At 42.8% G+C, this 24,834-nt stretch overlaps 1 protein-coding gene across 1 annotated transcript in view; it reads left to right on the forward strand.

Annotated features, from left to right (window-relative positions):
* LOC124606561 (zinc finger protein aebp2) overlaps positions 1 to 24,834 on the forward strand; it is a gene marked incomplete in the record, with an annotated part of 76,274 nt that overhangs the window by 18,239 nt on the left and 33,201 nt on the right. Inside the window, 2 exon segments of the mRNA XM_047138544.1 lie at positions 21,037 to 21,797; positions 21,799 to 22,091. Of these exon segments, the coding sequence (XP_046994500.1) occupies positions 21,037 to 21,797; positions 21,799 to 22,091 (1,054 nt within the window).

The following is a 24,834-nucleotide window of genomic DNA, read 5'->3' on the forward strand; positions in this document are numbered from 1 at the left end:
ACGGTGTGCTTCAGTACTACGAATAAAAAAGAAATGGTTAGAAACTGTTTGACGAGAACTTTTCCTCGAATTGTTCTAGTGTTAGAAGAGGAGGAGAGTAATTTTTCAGTTGAATTATCAGTCTCAGATTCGGAATAGTGTTTCAATAAGGAGGGTAGAAGAAAGGACGTAAAACAGTGACTAAATATCCATATGTCTTTGTAATTCAGGCAAGTCAAATTCAAATATGTAGAGCAGATGACAGCAGGGGACTCCTCACGATAAAGTATATGCAGCTAGAAATGTCGGAGTTGATGGTCATTCCTAAGGATGCTTGATACCCAGCAATTGCTGTAAAGCAAAGCAAAGCAAGCCATTTTAGGTAGGAATGCTGAATTGTCGAAAAACGAAAAGTACTAAATTCTCTCTCCCTAGTTACCAAAACCGTTCAAACGGCCTTGTGTTAACGACGACGCTCGCTATTCATTACTCAGAATCGCATTGTTTACAAAGCCTCAGCTTAGCAATGAGAGGCACATTCCTGAATTCTGTTGCGAATATAGTCCATTTCTTTGCAGACATGATTATTGAGTTTTTTCCGAGCTGTAATTTCCAATTGTTGTTGTTGATTGACGAAACAGTTTGCACTGTTTCGAAATGACTTTCAATGTGAACTCCAGTTACCGCTTAGCAGGAGCGTGTTTTCCGTGTGAGTGGACGTAGACTAATTATAAGAGAAACGTCTTATTTTTGCTTTATACAGAGGTTGTGGTGTGCATCTCGGATTGAACGATTCGGATTCTTCATTTCGCCAATCGAATTATTTGTTAACAACATACTTGCGGATACCTGTAAATTCTGCATCCTATTGCGTTTCAAACTGAGAGACCCCGTCAACTATCTCAGTCATCGTAATATTATGTTACGCGACAGACGAAAACCAGCGCTAAATTCCCATTTGTTCTCTCCAGGTACTACAGAAGGAGCGTTGTTGTCTGTCGCGGTTCTCTCCTTGCCGTGTCATACTGCAGGTGGGTTTCGGTCCCATTTTACAGATACATGGACGAGCCTTGAGCCAAACATCCTCTAGTCAGAAAGTCATTTGTGAGTCAGCGGTGAGCAAGTGACTATAGACAAATATAGGGGTACTCGGTACCAGCAGCACACATCTCCCCAAACGTTATCCTGGAAGACAACTACCGCAGGGTATGACCCTCTGAAGGTAAGCCTAGGTTACCCAGGGTTTCAGCCTATCCCATGGTGCTAACACAGTCCTGTTCGTTTAGCCAAGACTTGTCACCGGGTTCCGAAAAGTCGACGTAGCGGACGCTTACGGGTTACCTCCACCGTACGTCTGCTATGTGGCTAGTGTCGACGCGACTACGAACATACTGCGAGTCTAAGCCGTAGACCCGACTAGAGATCCAACTCAGCGAAAGGCCACTGAACGAGAGGAAGAGCGGAGGAACGGGCGTAACCGGTTTTGCTGACTTGCAGCGAGGTAGCACCAGTGTTTGCGGCGCACGCGAGGAAGAGCAGCAATACCTATCGGACAATTTTAATGTTTTCGTACAAAAAGGAGGGTCACCGAAGTCTCTCACACAGTCGAATTAGCTACTCTGATCAAGTAAGGAATTACTTACGCGTTGCTTCTTCCCATTAACGTATGACGTGCCTCGTCCGTTTTTAACTGCTCTGTGCGTTTGGTTTCTCACCTTCAGCTGGTTACGATGTTATTGTAGACACATGGGATGGAGCCACTATGCTCAGTACACCAGTAACCAACTGGCGGCTTAAATGTCGGGGAAAACGAAAAAGACTCAGATGTACTTAAAGTGTGAAATAAAAATTACTTTACATACTTTTGAAAGAAAAAGTTTGGCATACAAATGACAAAGTAAAATAACGTGGACGTTCACTATGTTATTAAACAGAAAGACTGATTTTAAATTTTGTTGTTTTCTACGCTAGGAGCAAGAATGAAGACATTCTTGTGGAACACGTGGAGCACCTAACAACACTATCCGATTATTATATATCTCATCTACTGGGTATGTAGGCATCTACGTGTATAGGAAAAAGTATGCTTCCTCAGAGGATAAATATATGGCAGTGTGTTTCGCTCCCAGAAGGGTCTATAAAGCTGTAATCGTTTTAACTTGGATATAAATGTCATTGGAAATGTCAGTAATTAGCCTACTGATCCCGGAAACTGTGGAACGGACACGAATATTGGTGGTTTTTGGTTACTTTCACAGGACATTACCTTGCAGTATCGTCTGTACTCTCATCAGAACTAGGCCGCACTATAATTTTTTTAGGTAATCCCATGTTAGTTGAAATTGTTACTGGACTTCCACGTTTCAACCCCCCCCCCCCCGTCACAAATACGTGTGCGTTACCTCCATAGTAACCTTTTGCGGACTGAAGTCCTCACAGTTCATGTGCTATTGTGTGGGACGCAGACATTTGGTACCATAAAGGCAGTCTATGTAACACTTAGTAGACGAACGAAAAATATCAAGGTAGAATTTGGCCCAGTGTGATATGTAGATAGCTACACGAGAAAGAAGAAACAGGAACTGTACGAACTGCTGCAGCAGCCAAAACTGTTCAGAAACATGTCCAAGAACATTTCGGTAGGCAGGAAATGCGGCTGGGATGCGTGAACATTGCATAATACAGTTTTGAACTGTTAGTCTATTCTGTTTTTTTTTTCTGGAGGTTTCCAGAGGCGGATGTACATAGTCTAGTCGAAACTCGGTATATTTCGGAAAGCACTTTGATTGCTGCAGGTCATCAGTCATTGATATGAGAGTAATGAGTATTTTAACAAACGTTTCCTTGTGAATCAGACTGCTAATTTGTGCAAGTCACTGCACATTTCACAAGAAGTGTGTGGATTCCGGGCGTTACCGCGCATGGGTCTTCAAGGGTCTTTTCATCCGGTTTGACAAAGCAGACGCGCACGGGGAACTGAGCTGGCCAACGAAAGGTGCTGATGGAGGGTGTTAGTCACGCGTTTTCCGGACGTGCCGATCCGTCATTATCAGAGCTAGGAAGCGGAACTTGACTCATTGTGGCAATCTGGCATTCTGGTGGCCATTCGGCAACGTCTGTCGAAATATTAGTCAGGCGCTCTACGAACATCGGGCATGTGGGGACATCCGATTCATCGAAAATAAGAGTTAAAAAAAAAGTTTATTTGTAACTTACACCTCAGAGAAGGAAATAAACCACGCATGCTTAAATACAAGGGACGGAAATAAACACGAGAATACACAGTCGGTGGTCTTGACAATAACCAATTTACAGCTACACCTACAGTATTCATTATTTATCTGAAATACATCCACATGTTCTGACGGAAATACCGCGTTTTAATCGGGTATTTCAATGTTTCCGTTAAAATTCTGTGAACGGTGCTTCGGGAAACCTCAGGAACCAACGTGCAGAGATCATCCAGGGTGATCCGCCGACTTCACGCATGCTTCGTTCAGCCTTCAACACTGTCTCCTCAGAAACTCTGTCTCCCGCTCCTTTGTTCGTCGTGAATTTCGGTCCGAACAGCAGCAAACCAATTACGAACATTTTTGACATCCATGCGCGACTTACCATAAACTTCCGTCAATTGGCGATGGATTTCAATCGGCACAGTGCCCTTCGTTCAAAACCCGAATAAGTGCGCAATTCGCACTTGACGGTAACGTCAAACTGGAGCTCCATTCTCAACGGCTGCCAAGCCAAGACTCAGCGCCTCAGCGCGGTTTGCGCATGTTTACACGCAGCGCGTCAAGCACTCTCAATAACAGTGTGACCAACTGCCACACAGAGTTCTGTACTTACAAAAATAATAATAATAATAATATAATAATAATAATAATAATAAACCCCGCGGAGGCCCGGGAAAAGAATAGGCTTTCGGTATGTTCTGCCAGCCGTAAAAGGCGACGAAAAGAACAAACCACTAATAGGGCTAACCCTCCTTTTAGTGTGATTAGTTGGTTCAGGACAGAACTAAAGAAGCCTCGGACAAGCGCCGTCATGGTCGGGGACGACGTTTGAACCCCATGCCCGCCCACAATGGTAACGACACTGCTAGCCAACTGGAAAACGATTTAAATCCAAATAGAGGTGTTTTGCAAGATATGCTTCCTGCAACCACCCTAGAAGGAAAACAAAGACAGAGGATGGGATGGTCAGATGAAGTTAATCGACACCTCATGTTCTGTTATTACCAAGCAACAAACCTAGAAACCAACACAATTGGATACAGATCACAAGTATACACAACATTTATTATCAGATACCCAGAATTAAAATTTTTAACAGAGCAACGACTAGCTGATCAGATCCGTGTAATAATAAAAAATAACAGGGTACCCCAGTCAGAATTAGAAAACATCAAACAAGTATAACAAATACTGGAACAAAATAATGTGCAATCAGAAGAAGAAGAAGAAGAAGAAGAAAATACAGTAATGGACTCAAAATCCCAGAGCAAACAAACAAAGAACAACACGCATCAATCAAACAGTCAGAGGAAAACGAAATCTTAAGACAGCCACCAGAACAAGCACAAATAGAACACGAAATGACACACATGTTAGATATAGAAGAAAAATTTCAGCTGACATATATAGAATACGAAGACACAAATACAGACATTAGACCATTCTTGCATAGACCGCCAAATAACCCACAAGTCGAAACAACAATAAAAACTATCAACACAATCATACACAACAAAATAAATGAAAACACAACTGTGGAAGAGTTACAACTACTGGTTTATATAGGAGCACTCACTACACTAAATATACACACTAGGCAGAGATCAGAACCAACCAACACACAGAAGAAACCCACAAAACCAGCATGGCAACACAGGCTACAGATCAGAATAGAAAAACTGAGAAAAGACATTGGACAGCTAACACAATTTATAAGAAATGAAATATCAGACAAAAAACGAAAAAGGTTAGGTAAAATCTCACAAGAAGAAGCGGTAGAGCAATTATATGAAAAGAAGCAGAAATTACAAGCATTGGCCAAACGACTTAGAAGATACAAAAAAAGTGAAAATAGAAGGAAACAAAACCAAACATTCAACACAAACCAAAAGAAATTTTACCAGACAAATAGATAACACACACACACACACACAAAAATAGACAATCCACCAAACATAACAGACATGGAACACTTCTGGAGCAACATATGGTCAAACCTGGTACAACATAACAGGCATGCACGGTGGATACAAGCAGAAACAGATACGTACAGATGATACCACAAATGCCTGAAGTGATAATTTTGCAACATGAAGTCACCCAAGCAATTAATTCTACTCACAATTGGAAAGCCCCTGGAAAAGATAAAATAGCAAATTTCTGGCTAAAGAAATTCACCTCAACACATTGACATCTAACTAAATTATTTAACAGTTACATTGCAGACCCATACGCATTCCCTGATACACTTACACATGGAATAACTTATCTGAAACCTAAAGATCAAGCAGACACAGCAAACCCAGCTAAATATCGCCCCATAACATGCCTACCAACAATATACAAAATATTAACTTCAGTCATTACACAGAAATTGACACATACAACACAGAACAAAATTATAAATGAAGAACAAAAAGCCTGTTGCAAAGGAGCACGAGGATGTAAAGAGCAACTGATAATAGATGCAGAGGTGACATATCAAGCTAAAACTAAACAAAGGTCGCTACACTATGCATACATTGATAACCAAAAAGCTTTTGATAGTGTACCCCACTCATGGTTACTACAAATATTGGAAATATACAAAGTATATCCTAAACTGATACAGTTCCTAAACATAGTAATGAAAAATTGGAAAACCCTCACTTAATATCCAAACAAATTCAAATAATATCACATCACAGCCAATACAGATTAAGCGTGGAATATACCAAGGAGACTCATTAAGTCCTTTCTGGTTCTGTCTTGCTCTGAACCCACTATCCAACATGTTAAATAATACAAATTATGGATATAATATTACTGGAACATACCCACACAAAATCACACGTTTGCTATACATGGATGATCTAAAACTACTGGCAGCAACCAATCAACAACTCAACCAATTACTAAAGATAACGGAAATATTCAGCAGTGATATAAATAAGGGTTTCGGAAGAGACAAATGTAAGAAAAATAGCATAGTCAAGGGAAAACACACTAAACAAGAAGATTACATATTGGATAACCACAGCGACTGCATAGAAGCGATGGAAAAAACAGATGCCTATAAATATCTAGGATACTGACAAAAAATTGGAATAGATAATAGAAATATTAAAGAAGAACCAAAAGAAAAATATAGACAAAGACTAACAAAAATACTGAAAGCAGAATTGACAGCAAGAAACAAGACAAAAGCTATAAATACTTACGCTATACCAATATTGACCTACTCATTTGGAGTAGTGAAGTGGAGTAACACAGACCTAGAAGCACTCTATACACTTACACGATCACAATGCCACAAATATAGAATACATCACATACATTCAGCAACAGAAAGATTCACATTAAGCAGAAAGGAAGGAGGAAGGGGATTTATCGACATAAAAAAACCTACATTATGGACAGGTAGACAATTTAAGAAAATTCTTTCCAGAACGAGCAGAAACTAGCAAAATACACAAAGCAATCACTCATATAAATACATCGGCTACACCACTGCAATTTCATAACCACTTCTACAACCCTTTAGATCACATAACATCAACAGATACGAAGAAAGTAAATTGGAAAAGAAAACACTACATAGCAAGCACCCGTATCATCTAACACAGCCACACATCGATCAAGACGCATCCAACACATGGCTAAGAAAAGGCAATACATACAGTGAGAAGGAAGGATTCATGATTGCAATACAGGATCAAACAATAAACACCAGATATTACAGCAAGCATATTATTAAAGATCCCAATACCACAACAGATAAATGCAGACTTTGCAAACAACAAATAGAAGCAGTAGATCACATCACAAGTGGATGTACAATATTAGCAAATACAGAATACCCCAGAAGACATGACAATGTAGCAAAAATAATACATCAACAGCTTGCCTTACAACATAAACTTATAAAACATGTTCCCACATACAAGTATGCACCACAAAATGTACTGGAGAACGATGAATACAAATTATACTGGAACAGAACCATTATAACAGATAAAGCAACACCACATAACAAACCTGACATCATACTCACCAATAAGAAGAAGAAATCAACACAACTAATCGAAATATCCATACCCAATACAACAAATATACAAAAGAAAACAGGAGAAAAAATTGAAAAATACATCCAACTGGCTGAGGAAGTCAAGGACATGTGGCATCAGGATAAAGTTGACATTATACCAATTATACTATCAACTACAGGAGTCATACCACACAATATCCACCAGTACATCAATGCAATACAGCTACATCCAAACTTATATATATACAGCTACAGAAATCTGTAATTATTGACACTTGGTCAATTGCCCGAAAGTTCCTAAATGCAATGTAACATGTACCGTACAGTTAAAAGGAAGTCACGCTTGATCAAGGTCCGCGTCACCTTCCATTTTTAACCAGAAATAACGTCTGAGACGAGAAAGAAATAATATTATATCCTACGCGAGAGTTTAAAGTTAGGGAACAGGGGGAGATCACCTGGGGCAGAGACTGGTGGGTAGGATGAATGAAGAACCAATTCAAAGCGCAATTCATTTACTTTCGCCGTTCTTATCGCTGAAGTGTGGGATGATTCATTATTTTGGTTAAAGAGCACTTTTCCGTGCCAATTTTTTTTTTTTTTTTTTTTTCCAAGCCAGTGCAAGCTGCAAACAGTCCAATAGCAAACCGTGTAGTAGGGTCCACTTACGGTTCTGCTTTTTTCCAAATAATCTATGAGGATTATTCCTTGGGAATCCCAGAAAACTGGCCATCAACTTACCAGCTGACAAAGCGGTCTTTGTTTTCCTCGGCGCACTTTCGCCAGCACTTGTCCATTGTTCGGACGTGTTTTCAATGTGGTGTGTAATTAGGATCCAGGTTTCATCAACAGTCACAAATCAGCGCGAAGAGTCTTGCGGCTTGCGATTAAACATCGCCAGTTATTGAAAAATTGTGCCAGATACACTTTCGGTCGACGGCGAGTAATCGCGGCACCCAACTTGCTCACATCTTCTTCATAATCAATTCTCCGTGCACGACATTATGCACACGTTAAGTTCAAATGCCCAGAGCCTCAGTCGAATAAAAATTCCGTGTTATTACAGTCTTGTAGTATCTTAGCATGGATTTTGACTGTGGTTTCCTACGTGATGACCGCAATTGAACGGCCGGAGCGCGCTTAGTCTTCAGTGCTTGTCCGACCAGGTTTAAATTCATGACCCAAAAGTAAATCGTCTTCAATGAGGGTGCAGAGTTCGTGTGAACTTGTTTCAGTTCCGTTTTGATTTGTGCGACTGTCCAACCCTTCAAACGAAAATGTTTAATAACTGCACGAAATTCGGTTTTCTCTATTTTCAATCACAGTAGACACACTGCCCAGTTCAGACGGCTCTCAACAATGAATTGTGCGCTGTACTTTATTCAAAGGGTCGTATAAAGAATTTAAAGTCAAGCTTACCGATCATTAAGGCGCAACAAAAATGTTTCACTTTTTGATGGAAATTCACAAGACTTCTCAAACCACCCTCTTAGATACATTATGAAGCACCTAAAAGTTGTTTCTAAGTGTTTATAAGATTCTCTTCCTATTCTTGGCGTGGTCAGTAGTGTATTGAATTTGGCGTAAGACATTTGTCGAGAACATCTATTATGAATTTTGTTTTGGTCATCAGTCAGCTACCATCACTACCAGTTCCGTAACGCTGAGACTAGATTCCGCCGGAATTGGCGTTCCGTCGATGATGTGATATGACGTTCCGTCTGATGCTGAACACATCACCATTTGACAGGTCGTGACATGACGTCTGAGATCTTTAGCTGTGATTAGACATTGTCGTGTACTGCCAAAATATTGATTCTGGAAGTCACTCTTGCCCTATACATGGAACGTACAGTAGAGAATTAAGTCGGTAGGTACCACCTGACAACGATGTTATTGCACTTGGCCTCCCGTGGCCGTTACCAGAAACAGACGATGACGTTGCCGTGAACAAATGCAGCGTCCTCGTGAAATATCGCAATAAAAACTTGGAATAAGCCGACCAAAGCACGCTCATTCCCAGGTGCAATAATATCGTGGTCGCCAAATACTGTTCACAGCTCGGTACCACAGATCGCTTGGTGCTGGGGGGGGGGGGGGGAGAGAGACAGCGGAGCGAACCCGGGAGGAAGTGTTAACACCCCTGCGGGCCGGAGTGGACGTCGCTCTAATAGCGGGACTTGTGGGGGTAGCAAGGCCGGCAACGTGGCAGGAATGAGACGTTACCTGGACAGGACGGCACTGGTGGCTGCTTTGCAGTTCTAGTTCAGTGGCGGCATGTGCGGCAGCGGAATGGCCTACTCCAGGTACAGTACACGTGCTTGTCCACATTCTTTCTGTTCGTTCTGCTCTCTTTAAGCTTGTTAGTTCGGTTTATTCAGCACCTCTGCACTTTGATCAGTCCCCGCTCCAAATTTCGCTCAAAACTGGTACTACGGTGCACAGTTCCTTTCTTTTTGTCCCGATTCTCGCGCAGTTAAGGCCAAACGGGAGATGCAGCTTAAAGGATTAATATGACATCAGTTTGTCCTGGAGTTTTTACACAGTTTATCGGGCAATGCTTTCTTGTATCAGCATCACGTTCCCCGACAACTTTTCTTACAAAAAACATCTTATCTGAGAAGTCGCTAATACGCCGTTCCATCAGAACAGGACATCATCTTAATACGTAACTTAAAATAAAAAAGTACGCAATACATAACGGTTTGACAAATATGTGATCCAATACAGCGTCCGCAAAAGTTGCTTGCATCATCCTGTGAACATAGTAGGCGCAGGACGACATGGGAACTTGTGACGTGACGGTGAAACAGAACGTTGGTGATACCTCTTTTGCATGAAGGCAGAATTATCTGCATCGTAGGACGAGGTGTAAAGTACGGCCGAGGGTAATTGGTTGTGCCTTGGCAAAGCCAGCGAGCATGATTTCATGACAAGCTACATACTGTTTGTGTAGCATGAATTAAATTCTCCCGTCGATAAAGGGTGGCAACACAGTGACGTTCGCGTGATGTCACGTGTCTTCTACTACAGTGTGTTGATAGAACAAAACCGAGCATTTGTCGTATGGGGTATTTCGCAGCTTTCGTATTTAAACTAGAATTTTAAGAATATGTGCAGTTTCGATATAATGAGGCATTAAAGATTTTTCAAAACACGATCCGAATTTTCCGAGATTTATGATACCAATGTGTTTAGAGACCTGGCGTCAGCAGATCACAGCATTAGTTTATAAAATCCAGTTATTAACAGAGGTTTACTGCCTGCCTGTCTGCGTATTTCTCCGTTCGTATTTTGATAAGCAGGCTTATATAATCAGTAGAAATCATTTGTGTATTTTCAATTCCTCAGTGTTGTCAGTAGGATCTACGTTAATGAAGTTTAGGAACACATTACAGGCAAATCAGTTTGGCGCTGCTTGTCACAACGTAAAAACCAGTCTGTAATCCCTACCCAATTTTCTTCGAAAATTATTGATTGTTTAATAGTGATGTATGCGTCTGCCATGTATTTCGTCTGCGCCGTACGTTTCTTGTTTGCTTATTTCCTGTTTACGTTCCACAAGCAGTGCTCCGCTTCCCCTATCCCTCTCGAAGGATTTTGTTTCTGGCCTAGGGCAAGGAAACCATTAGTACTCATACACCTCGGAGTTTTAGCGGTTTCTTTGCGTTTGCCAAGTATTAGTAGATCTCACCGCACGATGAGCCTACTTCCGTTGCTTCCCGCATTTTGAATTGTCTCACGCTTACATTCTGTGTGCTGTTAACAATTCCTAGGAAATTCCAACACGTGCAGTTTTCTAGTAATATTCTGCTTAATTTTGCGCCCTCGTGTCGAAGTTGTGTATTTAGCTTCTGAGTGACTTCTTAATGTCGTTTCCGGTGCTAGAAGAAAGTCAAGGATCTAGAGTTGGTGTCCGTTATGAACGCGAATGGAAATATATTTATACGAAACAACATCGATCCAGTTCCTTCATTTAAGCGACTCCTGCTGAGTGGGAAACGGCTCGCTCACCTCTTCGTAAATGTTCCAACGTACCCTTTGCAGATGCCCGACCTTCTCTGATAATACTAGCTGAATACACATGGTCAGCCCGCGTTGTCTTTATTGGGTTTCCCGCTGCGTGCTTTGGAGAACGGCGTGTTTCTTCTGTTTCGGTCCAGGATGTGGGTCTCAGGCAGGTATGCGATGAGTGTACGGTCAGGAACGAGAGGGTAGTGCAGCCTGAGGAGATTTCTGAGTGAGCGGGTTGCTGGGGGGGGGGGGGGGGGGGACGCGTAGTGCCTGCCACAGCTGGCAACCTTGCCTTCTTGGGCCGCTGAGGGGTGGGAGTTGGCTAGGAACGTCCTTCCTGTCCGCTGGTGTTCCACTGTCCGTCGGTATCGGGACAGAGTAGGCGTAGTCGTAGTCGTAGTCGTTCTGCAAACATTTTTCTTGGAAGGACTGCGGGCTGCTCATTTTATTTGAGATAGGAGAAATTTGTAACGCTAAGTCCCGTGCCCCCCAACCGGAGACTGAAGACCGCTGGAACTGGGATGAACCTTGTTAGTGCTGTGCTATAAAGCAAGGGTCTGTATATTGATGACGTTATAGACAAATGGTCTAGCGTGAATTTTCCTCACTGAGAGGGAGTGAAAGAATAAGAAAACTGTTGCTTAAACATTTTAAAAACTAGATAAAATATATACATGTAAACGGTTCAAAGCGTAATTATATCAAGCCTTCTAACTTTATCACTATTTTAATCTTGCTCAATACCCAATAATGCAGGAAATCTGTTACTCTGTTCTTTATGCACAGTATATTTTTCTTTGTTCGCGTTCTGTAAAACTAAATCAGTTTTAACGGCCAGGCATTCTGCGACTGTGGAAGAACACTCGTAGGGTAAACATTACATTTGTAATGTAATCTTCATAGTGTGTCGCAAAAACTAAACGAAGCAACGGTCGCCGGTTCCTATGTGGTATACGGCGGTAAGTGTGTGGTGGTGGGGTGGGGGGGTGGGGGGGGTGGGGGGAGTGATTGTATTGGTTGAGTTGCCACTGGCGTAGAGATTATTTTCGACGTAATGTTCTGGAAAGTTTCAATTCTCACGAAGTATACAGTGTTCCATATTTTGTGTAGCGTAGTTTGGCTGTTGAAAAAGGATTAAAGTAACTTTCATAGATATCGACGGATAGCAAATGACATGTTCAGCACAGTCGGCCGGTGGGGGGAGGCTTTGTACCCGCTCTTGATTTTCGTTGCCGTATTAAATTTCCGTGTTGCCAATAGTAGCGTCAGTCTTGCCTAACAGTATCTTAAGTGAACTTTCAGAGCTTTTCTTGTCGAAGTATATTTCGTTCAGTATCATACGCAAAACATGTGAATGAAACTCATCTGCAACAAAAAAGTAAACTAGTCGTCCTCCATCGGTTTTAGATTTCTCTAAACAGTCCATAATGACAGGTTTGCTGTCGGTTTTCTTTACGTTATTCTCGGCGATTTCAATAAACTGTGCATTTTATTTTGGCTTTCATTTCCTGTGCGACCTGTTTTTGCAATGTCGCTGCAACACTTTGATTGGGACTGTTGATTTAGATTCTCCTTTTAAAAATAAGCAGTAATCATATTTGAAATAACACGCTTCACTGTGCACATGCCTTTTCATTGAATTTCCAGTCATTCGACGACGATGCTTTCTTGTACCCAACAGCATAGTAAGTGGAAAATGGTTTATCATTTATCATACTGCCCTGTTTGGCTTTCTTGGGTCACATCCGATGTCGCTCTCGAACGTGTGCCAAGCAAACAGTATCGGAGACAATCAACCAGTCAGAAATTGCGTGTATTGCCACACCCTAAGCTTTAAGTAGTGCGGTCGGTATCGCCAACTGGTTTAATGACAGTTTTGCAGTATACAGGGTAGGACTGCTGATATATTTTTATAATATCAGGAGTCCGATGTATCGATGTTTATTATTAGATACTCTGTATATCAACAAGGTAGCAGCCTGCTTATCCCCCTTTGAGCAAGAATTGAAAGGTGGGCGATAACCATTTTGCTAACAATGGTAACTGCGTGTAAGTGGCATAATAAAAGGTGTACGATGGATCCGTTGTTCGGTTTCATCACATGTCGGATTTGTCCAGAACACTTCATGTCGACTTCCCTGTAATTTTTTTTTTTTAAAGTCTACGCGGGTTCGAATCCTGCCTCGGGCATAGATGGGTGTGATATTCTTAGGTTAGTTAGGTTTAAGTAGTTCTAAGTCGAGTGGACTGACGACCTCAGATGCTAAGTGCCATAGTGCTTGGAGCCATTTGAACCATCAAATCCCTAGCGACCTCGCAGTTGTAGCGTCAAAATTGCGCGGTGAACCTAAAATGTTACATTGTTAGCGCCGAGCGCCTATTACATCGTTATTTCCCTTCACACGTATCCGCCCACCGCAAAGACTAATCTTGTCGTTCATATTTTTTCAGCAACTGATTTTGAAGAATGCCGATGTGAAGAAATAGCACAGCTGGTGTGAAATTTCTTCACATCGAAAGTTTTGTCATTCCATTCACACCGCCCCCTCCCCCCCAGTGCATGCGGACTACTACTTTGTACTGCCTATACTTTGTTCAGTCAAAGAAAGAGACTGGACCTGACGAAAGCTCAAAAAGTGGTAAGACGCTTTCACACAGTGAAATTAAAATTGTGTCCTACTAAAATTTCAAATATTTCCCAAAAATTGCGAAAAAGAAAATATCTGCACACGATATTGCCATTTCGTTATCCATGTATTAGGTGAAAATGTTGCCCATATGTATAGATATTTTTGGGGAAACGTCGATAAATCGCTATCTTATCAACAGCCCAAACATAGTGTGAGGCAGCTACGACAGATCACCCCAAATACGTTCAGAATGAATAACTACATCGAGTTACAGTTTTAGCACAGTTATAGCGAACAGTGTGGAGACTTTCTCAACGTTAGCAAGTTATTTTAATCGTCCATAGTCGGCGAATTAAGACAAGTTACTTGTATAGGAGTTAATCAAATATTATCAAAGACAACAACGCCGCAAACCACTGTCCCGCCGTAATGAGAAGAGGTTTGCACTATTACACCAAATGTAAGCAAACACTAAACTGGGGTATGGTTCTTGTGTTTACCTTTGTGCTAGAAGCCCATCAGTGTTCTGCGGTTCTAACAATAACGCAACTTGCTCGCGAAGCCATTTATGCATTCTTATCGTACAAGACAGTCGAAAAAGTGAACATCGATCCGTCTTTGCAAACACTATAAAAAGAAAATCCAGCAATTGGAAATGCGGAGAATGAAATACGTCAAGGAAAAAGTAGAGCCATTGACGAAAGAAACGAAACTAACATTTTAGCAGCAGTAACACGCTATGCAAATGTCACTAAGAGACATCTCGGAAATGCGCGAGAGACGAACCAAACGAGTGTTGTGCGAGCGTTACATTCGGTCGCATTTCATCCTCCTCACATTTCACTGCACCTACAGCTTCATGACAGTGACTTCAAAAATGCTGCTGCCGCAGTTAGTGGAAGAAATCCTACTGGACATAAGGCCGTCAGTGTGGTACCAACACGACTGTTGACACTCCCTTTCAGCAAATGTGATGACAAACCCTCTTAACAGAACATTTGGACATCTGGAGAGCTTTGGAACGGTCGTTTGGGAAACGCAAAATGGTCTGCACACTCACCAGACTTACATTTTTGTATTTAATCTGTGGCGAAAATTAAAGAGAGGTGTTCTCTAGGAGACACTGTAGAGTTTTAAAGGCATGAAATGCCTTTAACTCGAGATGAAATTCATCGTGCAGTATTGTTTCTCCGGAATCCCTTTATAGCGCGTAGCAATGCTGTGTAAACATTGTGAGCACTCACGACAGCTGTCATAAATACACGAACTCTGACTGATCTACGTGTTTGCTTGCATTTGGAATAACCGAGCAGACGTCCGTGGAACTCTTCTCCTGGCGGATGGACAGTGGTTTGAGGCGCTGTCATCTTGATGCTATTTAATAAAGTCCCACACATGTTACGTCGTTGAAGTTCTCTGAGAAGAACCTTTCAAATGCCACAAAAAATATATACGCGTGTATAAGGGGTAGTCATATGGAAACGATACAGGTGGAAAAAACTACTTTAAACTGTTATTTGTAAAGTAATTGCCATAACTTAATAAATTTCGATTCCCGGCGGGGTCAGGGATTTTCTCTGCCTCGTGATGACTGGATGTTGTGTGCTGTCCTTAAGTTAGTCACGTTTAAGTGGTTCTAAGTTCTAGGGGACTGATGACCATAGATGTTAAGTCCCATAGTGCTCAGAGCCATTGGAGCCATTTGTTGATAAATTTATTCCACTGTGAGACAAGACGGCCAATACCTTCATGGATAAAACTGTTTGTGGTTGCCCACGATTGTACCCAGACTAGCGCCTCGTGGTCCGAAGCACATCTACGGCCACGGTCAAGTTGTCAAGATATTTTTGAGTAGCCGCAGAGGATTTGTTGGAAAGGCTTTCCACATCCCCATTCAGTTCAGATATCTCCCCATGTGATTTTCATATTTTTGGACCCCTGAAAAAACATTCGTTGCTGTCGATTTGCGGCAACCGCAAACATTTTTCCTTGGAGGTGTTAGTGAAGGTATCCGTTGGGACAGTGCGGCAGTATTTGGCGTTGGTAGGCTTTTGCAGCAGACGACCGACGCGCGTGCCTTTGTTAACAGCACGGCATAGCCTGTAGCGCCTTACCTGGGCTCGTGACCAAATCGGTTGGACCCAGACGACCGGAAAACCGTGGCCTGCTCACATGAGTAACGAACTGATGGGAGTGTAAGTGTCGCGCAGATCCTAACAAGGGAACCTTCCCATCGCACCCTCCTCAGATTTAGTTATAGGTTGGCACAGTGGATAGGTCTTGAAAAACTGAACACAGATCAATCGAGAAAACAGGAAGAAGTTGTGTGGAACTATGAAAAAAATAAGCAAAATGTAGAAACTGAGTGGTCCATGAGCAAGATAAGAGATATCAAGGAGAGCGTAAACTGAGGAGTGCTATGGTCCCGTGGTTAGCGTGAGCAGCTGCGGAATCTAAGGTCCTTGGTTCAAGTCTTCCCTTAGGTGAAAATTCTACTTTCTTTATTTTCGCAAAGTTATGATCTGTCCGTTCGTTCATTGACGTCTCTGTTCCCTGTAATACGTTTAGTGTCTGTGTTTTGCGACCGCACCGCAAAACCGTGCGATTAGTAGACGAAAGGACGTGCCTCTCCAATGGGAACCGAAAACATTTGACCGCAAGATCATAGGTCAACCGATTGCTCCACAGGAAAACACGTCTGATATATTCTGTACGACACTGGTGACGGCATGTGCGTCACATGACAGGAATATGTTGTCGACCCACCTAACTTGTACACTTGGCGAATGGGTAAAAAGATTCTTCTACCTTGCCCGATTTAGGTTTCTTGTGGATGTGATAATCACTCCCAAAAAGTGATGAAAACATAAGAGTTTGTCACATAAACTGCAACAACAGACGGACAGATAATAATTGTCTGAAAATAAAAAATTAAACTTTTAATTACTCGAGGGAAAACTTGAACCAAGAACCTCCCCTTCCACAGCTGCTCCCGCTAACCGCAGGACCACGGCGCTCCTGAACTTAAACTATCCTTGATGCTGCATATCTTGCACATGGACTACTCAGTTTGTATATTTTGCTTATTTTTTTTTCATAGTTCCACGCAACTTCTTCCTGTTTTCTCGATCGATCTGTGTTCAGTTTTTCAAGGCCTATCCACTGTGCCAACTTATAACTAAATCTGAGGGGGATGCGATGGGGAGGTTCCCTTGTAAGAAGCCATGGACCCGGGTTGTCAACAAGCCACTGTGCAGGCGGGTGGTGTGGGCTGTGTTTACATGGAATAGACTGGATCCTCAGATTATGTTCGGCCACTTTGAGACCCTTTGCAGCCATTCATGGACTTCGTTCCCAAACAACTACGGAAGTTCCCAAACAATGATGGAATTTTTATGGATGACAATGCGCCAGTCACAGGGCTAAAATTGTTCGCGATTGGTTCGAAGAACAATCTGGACAACTCGAGCGTATGATCTGGCCACCCGACATGAATCCGATCGAACATTTATTGGACAAAATCGGGAGATTAGTTCGTGCACTACATCCTGCTGCGGCAACACTTTCCCTATTATGGAGGGCTGTAGAGGGAGAGCATGGCTGAATATTTTTGTAAGGGACTTCTAACGACTTGTGAAGTCCATTCCACATCGAGTAGCCGTACTGTGCCGCGCAAAAGGACTTCCGACACGGTAGTACCCCTTACGAGGTGTGCTCTCTCAGACCCGCGTGCTCTCAAAGGCCAGTTGTGATGGAATGCTTCTATACTACCCCTACCCATCTTAAATTGCCAAGCCTACGATGTTTTTGCTGTCGCTTTCGCTATCGCCATCTGTTTATTGTTGACACGTGTTACTGATAGGTGTTGGAGTCTCCTAGACTCGTGAGCTACGTACCTATTTTCTTCAGTACGGTACCGTATAGCTCAATGTGTTCACACGAATTTGTCAGTTTTAACTTTCACGAGTTTGATGAAATTGTTAGTCGGTCCGTGGAGGAAGGTGTCTGTAATATAGATCGAGAAATATACGAAAAAATGAAGATTTTACATTAGCCAGTGATTCCAGTTCTGCTATCGAACAAGAGTATCATTGAGAGGAAGAAAATTCAGGAAAGTTGTGATGGGGATCTGTCTGTTTCTTCAATGAAATACTTCGTGTCTGTTTAAATCGAGTGTGTTCTGAGTGGTAATAAGAATGTAGTTCCCAGCAACCCATGTGAATTTGACAGTGTTTATTTTTCTAGCTATCGGATGGAATCTTTATGCGCAAATTTAAACCCTGGAATTGAGTTCTGTATGGAAATTTATTTGCTACAGAGATTGTATAATTTTTCAGAATGTAGAATTCAGTACCCCTAACAGTCTATTTATGTGTACTATTTAAAATAACCACACAAAATTATGTGCTTTTGTGTGATAATTATTAAAATGCCGCAGGTTTGTTTAGTGCAATAAAATAAACTAGAAGCATTTAAACAATACTTAAATAATTGTGAAAATAAATGTTATATAGCATAAATTATAAATTTCATATGATTTTTGCCTTCAACCTCGGTTTAAACACATGGGTCCCAGAGACTCCATGTTGTGTTATACGATACAGAAGAGTCACCTCGCGAGTTACGGATTAGAGGTATCCCATGACTTTTGTCACCTCACGGTGAGGGCGTAGCTTCATCCGATTTTGCTTTATTCCTTCTCTTGAGCGTCGCTGTTTGTGTGTTCCTTATCCGAATCACAGTAATAGTAAAAGCGAGCTGTTTCCAGGTCAATGATTAAGCCCTTGTCTTTGAGGGCTATTGCTGTTCCGCTTTACGCTACACTGACAAATACATCCGCTTTGTTAATTGTTGTTCATCTCCTCCCGTACAGGTAATACGTAACTTTCTACTGTTAACCTTTTTCGCATACGTGAAGCAAACGCATTTGCTGTCATCATAATGTGGCGGAGTGCGAGATGACGTCCGGCTGTCGGCCCGCGGCTACTGTAATATGGCGCCGGCAGGTGTCGTCGCCGTGGGAGCGGGCGCGAGCGCCTCGTGTTCGGCCCACTTCCCGACTAGCCGCCACACCAGCCCAAACACAGCGCCCCCTCCCCTCTCGCCCCTCCGCACGGATGCAAATAGCGTTCAAGGCCTCGGCCCGGCTGCTACATAACGATTCGGTAACCTCTGCCGGTTCAGTTTGCCGCCGCGCGCGGCGCCACCGGCCGGGTCCCCCACCATCAGCTGTCGCCGCCCCCACCACTCGGCTTCAGCTGCCCTCCCTTCCTAAGCCTTGCCGCCGTCGTTGCCGTGCCTCCGCTCCCCGCGAAAGATAGTTCAAGGACCTTAACAATGCATGTGACCTTTAGTTGAGTTTATTGACCTCCGCATAGCTGCCGCTACCATCTCTGGCTCCCACTACCGCCCCGCTGTTACAGATACCATGTTCTGGGGACGCGGCCGTGACCTTGGTTCCACTCGTACTGATTGCTTAAACGCGAGGCGTGGTAACTTCACACCCGCTCGAGTTTCGTAGTTCTCCAATCCTTGTTGTGGTGTTCGCAACCATACACATGCTGCTGTGGTCAAAGGTCGTCAGCACGTCTCTTGTGCTGAATATGAAGTTGACGATTTGAACTGTTGTGGTATCGTTACGAAGCAAACTCGAGTAGTCAATGCTGACAGGATGATAAGACACAAAAATCAGAAAAAGATACATGACAGGGTTGCTCATTGTCAGAATTGTTATTTATTTATTTAATTCATACAATATAGTGGAGGCAGTGACGGAAACAGGATTATCACGATGTAAGAGGCGTTTGTTAAGGACACAAAAGTTTGCTGAAGATGTAGGAGAAACCACTAAAAGTGAAGAGTCGGTGAACAGGAACTGTGTCATATGTTTAACGAAATGGGCCAAATGATAGCTGATGCCTAAAAGATGCACTTAAGCAACAATATGTCAATGGTGTGCGCCACAAGTAGACAACCTGAGCAATGGCAGTTTTGCTATAAGCGAATAGGGACAACTTTGTCCTCAGTCAAGGCTCGTATCTTGCTGCCCTGTTTGTTAGTGAAAGCAAAAGATTTCCAGATTTTTCGCAAAGTATATAAACAAAAATTACATTTTCTGAGAATCTGTCACCACTCCAATAAGGTGTGAAATCATTTCTACTATTTCTACTACTACTACTACTACTACTACTACTACTACTATTATTGTTATTGCCAATATATGACAAAGAATAACTACAGAAATTGATTCCGGATTTGGAACAGTGGTAGGGATGACCAGAAAGGCTCTCTACTTGGACGTTGGCAGCCTACTGAAGAGCTGCTGTTACACTTTGACTGATTCATCCATATTTTTAACGTAAAATGCCCCAATCACGAATAATGATGTTTACTGCGTGCAGTTGGAGATAAAAATTCTGTTTTTGGAACAGCAAGATAATATTAGTATCAATGACACATCGATCCGTGCACTAAGCCACTAATTCACACTCCCATGATTGAACTCAGTAGTCGAGAGTAACACAGTAGAGCAGTATTTTTGGGGAGCTTAGTCATACCCACATTTGGAAGGACACCCACCCCCCCCCCCCCCCCAATTAACATTTCCACTGGTTCATTAATGTCCTTCAAGGGACTGCTGCGCGGTTATTTAATCGTACCAGAGTTCCATCCATGTATGTGCACAGCGAGAGCTTGTCTTCGGGTGGGGTGTTACGGAACTAAAATGATGTACTCCATCAGTGTTTTCTTCTTATCTACTCTGTTAGCTCTGAAAACACAGCACAGCATTAGCCAATTCGCCGGTGTGTGCCAAATGAATTGGACAGAATTACATGAAAACCTGGTATAAGCACATCATAGTTCCAGACTTGCAAAAGATGCCAGTTCCCAAACAGACAGCTTTTTACAAAGCCAAGTATTGTAGATATGATCAGTCGCTTACAGGATAACTATTTCTTCGTCTTCCACACTGTAATTCATCTTTGTCAATTAGGATGCAGTTCTTTTATTACAGTCCTGCTGAAAACACCAGCACTTCTTTATGCTGAGTCTACAAAATCATGTTGTTGTAAGAAATTAAGCTTACTCACATGTCTGTTCAGATCCAACAGGTTTACCAATAATCTGTCAACTCGATGCCTCTTTGTTTCAGTGGCGTGGCGACGCTGAGCTGCACGGACTGCTCGGCTTCGTCATCCAGCAGCGGCACCAGTGATATAACAGAGCCTTGCTCGCCGTACAGCCCCGCCTCCTCCACACACTCGTCCTCTAACTCGGAGAGTGGTGACGACCAGCTCCAGCAGCAGAGGAGGCAGCAACAGCATCCGCAGAACCAACGCACCTGGTCTACAGCCTCGCAGATGGCTCCCAATGTGCCTTCAGAGGGTGAGCGGGAGCGAGACTCGGGTCCCTGGTCTTGGGCCGGGGGCAACGCCGAGGAGGAAGAACGTGGCCCGCCACCGCCCCCGCCTCCACTGTTGGCCGCCCCCGCACCGGCCACCACCGTCGTACACCGGCGTTCCACCACGTCCGTGGCTGCCTCCCGGTCGCCCTCGCCCTCGCACAAACGCCTGAAGGTGGAGCTCCATCACACTCCTCTCCTGCACGGCAAACGCTGCTGCAAAGCGGCAGCTGTAGCTGCTCGTCAGCAGGGCAAGATCACGGAGTACTTCAAGACGCAGGCCAAACCTGTAAATGGTGCCAAGAAGGAACTGGTGGCACTGGCCGCAAAAGCGGGTGCCGTGACAATGTCCCGGAGAGTGACCGACGCTCGTGAGGGACGCAAGGGTGTCCTAGAAGAGGCGTCGGGTCCCGTGGGGGCAGCGTGCCGGCGCGTGTCTTCCTCTGCACAGAAGTTGAACTCTCTACTGGGACCCGCCACCACCCCTTCCTGCGGAATCCCCAGCGCGTCCCCCGACGGTGGATTGTAGTGGGTCCACAGTGACCTCGCCACCTCTAGAGACGGAAGCCCCGTCTGTTGCAGATGGCAACAGTCTTCACCTAGTCGTCTCACCGTCTGGTCCCACGTCCTGCTCCAAACCGTCACTATCTTCACCTATCCTCTCTGTGCCCAGGACTATACGTTTCCCAGCAGCAGAGTGCAGCAAGGCACCCACTCAACTGGATGCACAGGATGCCGTAGTTTGCCAGTGGTCGGACTGTGATGTTCAGTTTGAAACGAGCACTGCTCTGCTCGAACACTTGCAGGTAAATAAACTGGTGTGTAGCTGTTGATCTTTTGTTGTGTTTATCAGAGTCCGATTGTCTGTGAGTACCTCTACATTATTACCTCACGTGTCTGTCTCTGTTTAGCTATTCCTGAGGATTCAGACTGTTTGAACTAACAATGTCAAATTGGCAGTCTGTGTCCTGTAACTGATATATTCTTATTTTTATCTGTTGATGTTTAGGAAACTGAGACTGTCATTCATCTCCATTCTGATGGTTACATTCTGCTATTGCTGTGTTTTATGTGATTCTGTAAATGGATTGCTACAAATGTCTTGCTCTGTACTGCTGTTAGAGGGAGAAGTGTATTCAAAGTAATTTTTAACAGCCACAACCTACTTGGATGCAATATGCTATTTGTCTCAGATGTAACTTTTACTTCATAAAACTAAAAACAGTGTGAGGCAGCTCTTGTTCATTGTGCAGTTGCAACCCATGAATTAAGTTTCTGGCAGCTGGCATGTCCAGTAAAGTTCTTCCCGCATAACTCTCCATAAACTGTAGAATAAATTTTAATGAGTGAGGTACAGTCACTGATAAGCTGCAGATACTGACAAAGTGCTCTGGAAATAACAACAGTGAAATCAGCTGCTGGTACTTAGAGCCAAATGGAATCAAAGACACAGAATGAATGAAAGTTTGTTTAAATGTGTCAGTATACGGAGGGGTATTTTTATAGACACTGAGAGTACAAGGGATACTTCCTGAGGAAGATGCACTCTTACAACAAAGTAGAATCGACTTGCATGAAGAAAAAACTATGGGAAAGTTGATAAATACACTCCTTCCAGTTGTCAGTGCAGTAAAATGTCAGTTTCATAAGCTCAGCTGGTTTCACAACCTCTTCTTTGATGTGTTAAAATGCTAAGTCATTTCTCACTCATTTAGACTAGCGTTTTTATGTGAATACTTTCAGTGAGGATAAGCTGGATATTGATCTATAGATGACTTGTTTAGTTGAACTGAAACTGACAGTATATGTGATGTCTGTCCTTTTGGACATGACCTAAAGAACAGACACCATTTTGATCCTGCACCCACAGTGAATAGAGACAAAAGGGAATTGGACATTAGCTGCCTGTTGGTGCTAATTTATATCAGTGAGGCTAGTTGAAAATTTGTGCTGACCGGGATTCGAACACGAGTCTCCTCCTTACTAAGCAGTTTTGCTGACCACTACGCCATCCAGGCACAGTGCTCACCACAACTGCACGCCTCCCGTCAGACCCAGACCCAGATCCAGCCCCTGCTCATTAGCCTCATTACTCAGAACATTTCACCGATTCCCGTAAGAGTTAGAGTTCGATGTGCATCTGCCCTGTAGGGATCATTGGCTGTCATCACCTTATTGTGTCTGTTCTTACAGACTGTCAGCTGTCACTAATATTGCTAAACCAGTAAAAAAAAATCAACCTAGTGGAGCAGAGGTAGTCAATCATTTTTAAACTGCTGCCCCATTTTGAAGTTCTGTCAGAAGTAAAATTTTATGACCGACTACCGGTTCCACAGTTCAGGTGATTTATAAGGTAAGAAAGTAACTTGATAAAATTCATAAAGCAGAACTGCAGCAAATTAAAGCATATAATAATAATAATAATAATAATAATAATAATAATAATAATAATAATAATCACTTACCATATACTTTGTCAAAATTTTATGAAAACCTAAAGAAAATGTCTTTAAAACCTCAGGCACCCACCATGCAGGCTGGCACGCCCACTAGTGACTAGGAGGGATCAGGTTAACTACCACTGCTGCGAAGCAGTGGGAAAAGTTGGTGAAAAAGAACAAGAAGAAGAAATAGTGAATCATTCCGTCAAGCAATTGAATCTGGCATTTTGGGATTCCTCTGGTAACAAACAGATTGGCACATCAGTAATTCCAAGAAGTGACAGTTAGCCTTGATCATCCAGACTACATATTTGAACAAGGAAAACTTGCTTTGTGTTTGGAATGATTGGAAGAGACTTCCTATTCATCTAGGAGTGTATTCTGTCTGCTCCAGAGCAGAGATTGAGGCTCTGCAAATTTGTCTGAGAGGTTAATTTGAAGACATCTGGGTCTTCCTCTAGCTTGACAGACATGAGGATTAAGATAATTGTAATGCTGCTCTTCTTCTCTATTAAATATGAATACTTCTTCACAATTGAACTTAAAACAAGTAAGAAAGTAGTGGCCAATTGATAAGTCAGAGGTACAGAGATTTCCGAAAGATTCACATGGTGTAGCTAGGCAAACTGCTGCATGTCATCTTGTAAACTGAAACCGAAGAGCTGTCGATTTGAAACCTACATGTACCTTACAGTCTAGATGTAGCTCTCAAATAACTCCTCTCTCTTCAAAAAAATCAGATGTAACGTTTCTAATTTATGGGCATCACGTTGGTTGACATGTCCCTTCCTAGATTAGCTGCCTTTATCCTGCACAGTACTTCTAGCCCAGAGCATCTACTATGTGATTTGAGAACATGCATTGCACTGATGCATAAAATGTCATGGAAAAGTGGGATTCGGTATTACTGACCCTTGCTTTTCCGGTATTCTTATGATACATTTTCACTCCCTCAAATAAGACGATTTTGAAACGTTGAGCTCCATACTGTCTTGTAATATTCTGGTCAATCTCACCACAGTTTTTGCTGTTCAGTGTAATCTCTTAAAGTATTTTCTTTCTCAAACACACTCAAATCAACCAGGAACTCTCTAAGGGTGAAAAATAT

This window comes from Schistocerca americana, chromosome 3 (assembly GCF_021461395.2).
Source record: "Schistocerca americana isolate TAMUIC-IGC-003095 chromosome 3, iqSchAmer2.1, whole genome shotgun sequence".
NCBI lineage: Eukaryota > Metazoa > Arthropoda > Insecta > Orthoptera > Acrididae > Schistocerca > Schistocerca americana.